The sequence below is a fragment of the Gobio gobio genome (assembly GCF_949357685.1).
Source record: "Gobio gobio genome assembly, chromosome: 6".
Classification (NCBI taxonomy): Eukaryota; Metazoa; Chordata; class Actinopteri; order Cypriniformes; family Gobionidae; genus Gobio; species Gobio gobio.
In genome coordinates, this window is record NC_137102.1 from 12,991,133 (window position 1) to 12,997,197 (window position 6,065).

Below are 6,065 nucleotides of genomic sequence, written 5' to 3' on the forward strand. Positions count from 1 at the left end.
GACTGTGTGTGGTCTTAAGATAATCATGAATATACACATAATTCAGATCTGTTCAAATGTAGAATTACATAATAATCATAGTACAGAAATTCATTTAATTAAAAAATACTCTCCTACTATTCTTATCTTATTTTGCCTCATTGTTATAGATTATGTATTAGTATATATTATCCAGTATAGTTTGAATATATTAAATAATATTAATGTTGAACAAAAGTGGCAATGTATTGTGTGTGCATGTGTGTGTTCAGCAAGTCCTAAGTCCAAGATGAATTTCACTTTGGGGTGACAGCATTACTCTAAAGTCATATTGGCATGATGTCATTGCCTAGGCTAGGGAATGGCTACTTTACGTGTTTTTTTTTTGTGTGGGTGTAGATGAGCAATTTTCTCCGGTGAGGCGTGGCCTGTACCTGTATAAATGAAAGCATGTCTGGAATGTCATTCATTGCACTGACCAACACAACGACAGCACAAACAAAAAGAACTTGCCATGCAGATCTCAGTAGCACAGTGCTTTCTCCTTTCTGTTGGGGCAGTTATTTTTAGCTCTTGTCTGAGAGAGTGTACAGCTCAACGGGAGCATGAGGAAACATACACAGGCCTGCAGCTTGAGGCTCTGAAGAGCATTATTCTGGAGTACCTGGGGATGGACGCACCACCCAGGACTGGTGGAAGAGCCTCTCACCAGGACTTGGTCAGGATGTACCGTCAGTACAGGAGAATTGGACAACTGCTAAAAGGGAATTCCAGTGAAGAGCAGGAGCTTCAGCCTGCAAGAAGAGCCTCTACGGTGCTCTTTCCCACGACAGGTAAGCTTTTATTATAATTATGTAAATTAAGTAAAAAAGTTTAATTGTGTAAATTAAAAGCATAAGTACATTTGCTTTAAAAATCCATATATATGTATGGATTTTTAAAACAAATCTACTTATGCTTTTAATTTACACAATTAAACTTTTTTTGTGTGTGTGTGTGAATTGAAAGTGCATTTATTTATAGATATATTTTGGATAAAAAATTTTTTTAACTCAATGACTTTATATGACTTTGAACTCAATATGACTATATATATTAGGTTCAAGGAGAATATTGGACAAATGGAAAAATTTAAAAAATGTATTTATATATATATATATATATAGTTTGCATTGTCTAATTTGTAATTTGCTATTATCTTTAACTTGTAATGCTGTAATGTAACGTTTCACTAAACTGAATATAGTAAAGTCAATATTTGTTTTGTGTATGTGTGTGTGTGTCTGTGTGTCGATCAATATATACATACACGCAAAACATATGTATATTTGTTTTTAATTGAATGTATATATTCACTGTATTCAAGTGGATTAAAAATTAAAACATAATTTATTTTATATATATATATATATATATATATATATATATATATACATACATACACATACATACATACCAATTTTAATATATATATTAATATACCACATTAATTGTTGGTTTGGCACTGTCTAATTTCAGTTTTCTTCATTATTTTCCTAACAGTACAGCCTCTGAATTCAAGCATGGATTCAAGGCAACAGTGGTTCAGAGCTGCTTTCCACAAGAACTCTCTCATTAAAACTGGAGTCAACCTTAAACATGCAAGGCTGCGAATTAAGAGACCTCGCATGGACAAAATTACACCCGGCCAGCCATGGCTATCAAAAGACATCGTGGTTAGAATGCATACAACTGGTTTTCATAAAGAGACTGTATTTCACACGAGGGACTTGAGCTCTCGGGATGTCACGTTGGATTTAACAGTTGCAGTTGAGAAGTGGCTTAAGGACACAAGTGCTGAGCTTTTAGTTGTTGAAATTTGCCTCCTCAAAAAACAAGAAGTGAGAACAGAGTCCATGCCTCGGCTTATTTTACAACTTGACCAAGCAGTGAGGAGAAGCAAGAGAGCTCTCTCTGCTAAAGAGGAAAGCGTTGAGGATGAAGGTCACTGCAGGCGGAAGTCATTAAATGTTTCCTTCAAAGAGATCGGCTGGTCAGACTGGGTTATCGCTCCTTCGGGCTATACTATGCACTACTGTGACGGTTCCTGTCCACATAATTATAAACCTGCCAGTATGCATACTCAGGTTAAGTCTCGTCTGCATCTTATGTCCAAAGGAGCAACACCTGGGCCTTGCTGCGTACCAGCTGCCTATGAGCCAATGGTTCTCATGCACTATGACAGTCGTGGAAAGCTGAAACTCACACCTTTCAACGATTTGATAGTTAGTAAATGCTACTGTGCATGAGCAACATTGGCACATGTTTCTAAAAGACACTGATTATTAACTGAACATTAAACTCTCAATAGAGAAGATGAAAAGGAGCCGAAATATCTAGCTGATGAAATGTTCTCACACACATTTGGTTACATTCCTCGGGTGTATAAAATAGTTTGGCTTCTTTTGAAACCAGATGCCTGCTTTCATGCATACACTGACATGTTGAATGGGTGCTGTATTTTTACATGATTGACATACTGGAATATCAAGTTATTTATTGTAATTTATTTGAAAAGTTTTGTACTGTTTTTAATAGTTTGTTGCTGTGTTGCGAATGAATCAAGAAACCTTTTGTATTTTTGAAAGAATGTTAATAAAATAAGGGAAATGTAATATATTTTCAGCATGGATGTTTAGCTCACAAATGACTGTTCACATTTCAATAAAGACGATTCAACATCCTCACATATAATATTTGTTGAGCTGCTATGAAAACTCAGGATGTTGTTAAAAAGCTTTGAATCCACAGCGAAATTGCCTCCTCATGCTATTAAATTGCGGAAAATAGACCATCAGAATGAATCATCTGTGTATGACTCACTTAGGTCATATAACAATGAACTATAAAATTAATTCACAATATGTTTTACATAAAGTGTAACGTTTAATTTACACTCAACATTTTACATTATCCACTCAGTTCTAGATAATATTTCAAGGTGAGTCATGCCATAAATATACATAAAGAATATTTATCCATGTTATCCAATATTATCCCATCTATAAAGATAGCCCTGGTTTTACATCTGTAGCCTTGAAAGCACACATACGTTTCAGTGGCCTTGACCAGAGAGTGAATGCTCTCTGAAGCAAGCGCAGTGAAGGTATGAGTTCATTTCTAACTTAGTATTTACATAATACTGTCACTACTGTCATAGTCCATAAAAATTGGTTGTCTTTTGAGATACATTAACTGACGTATTGTTTTGACACAATGTAATACACTCTAAAAAAAAAAGGTTCTATATTGCACCAAAAATGGTTCTTGGCTCGTAATCATAGGGGAACCTTTTTTAGTGCTATATAGCACCAATTTTGGTGCTTCAGTGGTTCTTCAGCGGTTCTTCAGAGGTTCTTCAGCGGTTCTTCAGAGGTTCTTCACCGGTTCTTTGACTAAGGTGCTATATAGCACCTCTGAAGAACCGCTGAAGAACCACTGAAGCACCAAAATTGGTGCTATATAGCACTAAAAAAGGTTCCCCTATGATTACGAGCCTTTTTTTTTAGAGTGTAATTTCATTGATAACAATAATAATAATCGTAATCATCACAGAATCAAGCATAAAGCAATAAACAAATTGACTTCCTTGTAGTTATTACTATCACTTTATTTGCTTCAAAGTAAAAGTACTGGCTCATACATCAATAAAACTGGTTTAGTAGGTTTAAATGTTCTGATTGTTTTGAGCGTTTGATAAAACAATGTGGCGAAATAAACGTATGTAAGTATGTGGGTACAGTAGATCTATAGTACAGAAATTCACCTCAGCATATCTGGCTGTGCCAGTAACCTGGAAACACAGTTTGGATGAAATGTGTGTCAGTAGGGAGTCTAGGGACTACTGAAAGCTCCCTGAAAGTCACTAAACAAAAGTTTTGCTGCCAGAATTGTAATATAGTCTATTTGTACATATCCAGGATTTTCTTTTTTGAATGTGTACATTTTAAACATACCTTACATTTTTTCTTATTTAAAAAATATATATATATTATTGTTTTAACATTTTACATGGAAATGTTTATATATATATATATACTTTAATAGGTACACCTTCAACTGCTCGTTAACACAAATATCTAATTAGCCAATCACATGGCAGCAACTTTGGGCATATAGACATGGTCAAGACTTTCTGCTGAAGTTTGAACTGAGCATCAGAATGGGGAAGAAAGGCGAGTGACTTTAAACGTGGCATGGTTGTTGGTGTCAGAATGGCTGTTCTGAGTATTTCAAAAACTGCTGATCTACTGGGTTTCATACATTCTCTGTAGGGTTTACTGAGAATGGTCTGAAAAAGAGTAAAAATCCAGTAAGCAGTTCTATCGGTGAAAATGCCTTGACGCCAGAGTGATGCCCTGATGGCTTGTATACAGCAGCCAGTACACATGTCAAACGGTTTTATCACTTACACTAGACAACATTGCATAAAGCACCATCCCTTCAAAAGAATTATACTTGAAACCAGACCTCTGATGAGTCTCAGAGAAGAATGACCCCTGGTTCGAGCTGAAAGAAAGGCAACAATAACTCAAATAACCACTTTACAACCGAGGTATGCAGAAGAGCAGGTCGAACTTTGAGGCAGATGGGCTACATCAGCAGAAGACACACCTGGTGCCAGTTCTGTCAGCTAAGAACAGGAAACTGTGGCTCACCAAAATTTGACAAAACCGTTGCCTGGTCTGATTATTTTCGATTTCTGCTGCAACATTCAGATGTTACGGGCAGAATTTGACATAAATAACATGAAAGAATGGCCTTGGTTCAGGCTGCTGGTGATGGTGTAATGGAGTGGGGAATATTTTCTTGGCACACTTTGGGCTCCTTAGTACTTCCAGCAGGATAACGCGCCATGTCACAAAGCTCAAAATATCTCAAACTGGTTTCTTGAACATGACAGTGAGTTTACTATACTCAAATGGCCACAGCCACCAGATCTCAATCCAATAGAGCATTTTTGGGATGTGGTGTAACAGGAGATTCGCATCATGAAAATCTCTGAGAAATGTTTCCAGCATTTTGTTGAGTCTTCCACAAAGAATTAAGGCAGTTCTGAAGGCAAAAGGGTTACTTGCATACTAGCAAGGTGTACCTAATAAAGTGGCCGGTATATATTAAGTTTTCTTTACAAAGACATTTTTCAATAAAAGCAGGAAATTACAGAGAACTTAGAGACAGCCATAAATCCACTATAAGCTAACAAGACCATCACAAGTTATTCTTGTAAATGTGCCAAAACATTGTCAGTCAACAGACAATCTTACCTCACTGACAACTTTAAAAAGTTGACAAGCACACTTCACAAACCAAATATTTAGGTTTGCAAGACATACAAATGCATGTTCACGACCAAAAGTCTAAGATATAGTGCGATTGAATCTCTCACATACTTGAGCCCTGTTTCTGAGCCCTGAAGCTACTATAAAATGTATGCAGGTTAGTGGGTCTGGGCCAATGTAATGTTTTAACTCTGATCAATGGCTGTTAACTGACTGTAGGTTAATTAAAAGTAGGGTGACCAAACGTCCTGTTTTCCCAGTCCTGTTTTCAAGTCATGTCCTGGCCCTAATATAACAATTTTCTATCCATACAGAGGGGGCATACTTTAAATGTATTGAAATGAATAAGGAATCTTTGAGTAAACTTCGAGTATCATTTGAGTATCTCATTGCCAGGCCGAGTGTCCTGGTTTTCGGTAATCAAAATATGGTCACCCTAATTAAAAGTTTATATAAAGTCAACAACAATCTCATCTGAGATCTAAGATTGAGAAATATATCTGAAACAGTGACTTGCCAACAGGATATGCAGCAATTATGTTATACTTCTTTATACTTAATTGCAAAGACGGAATCTAATGTTTCTGATTGCGACATTCAGATGGCTTCTTGGTGCCCTATAAAACCGCCTACTTGTCTAATGTTCCACTTGTTTCATTTATAGTTGTGGAAGTGGAAAAGACACTCTCAGCTAATTTGTAGCTAATCACTGAGGGAGAAGATTTCAGTGAGTCACTGTGACATAAAGATCACAAGGCTGAAGCC

General features: G+C 36.4%; 1 protein-coding gene across 1 annotated transcript; it reads left to right on the forward strand.

Annotated features, from left to right (window-relative positions):
• Positions 1-447: 447 nt before the first annotated feature.
• Positions 448-2,704, forward strand: gdf15 (Growth differentiation factor-15). Its single transcript, XM_079819804.1, has 2 exons — positions 448-812; positions 1,522-2,704. The coding sequence occupies exons 1-2, from the start codon at positions 494-496 to the stop codon at positions 2,265-2,267; spliced, it is 1,065 nt and encodes a 354-aa protein (XP_079675930.1). The 5' UTR covers positions 448-493; the 3' UTR covers positions 2,268-2,704.
• The last annotated feature ends 3,361 nt before the right edge of the window (positions 2,705-6,065 follow it).

What these genes read in the sequence shown, in the direction of transcription:
- gdf15 (XM_079819804.1), top strand. Translation starts at nt 494, where the DNA reads ATGCAGATCTCAGTAGCACAGTGCTTTCTCCTTTCTGTTGGGGCAGTT. An exon ending in GGTGCTCTTTCCCACGACAG is followed by an intron (nt 813 to 1,521) that starts GTAAGCTTTTAT and finishes TTTTCCTAACAG; the next exon opens with TACAGCCTCTGAATTCAAGC.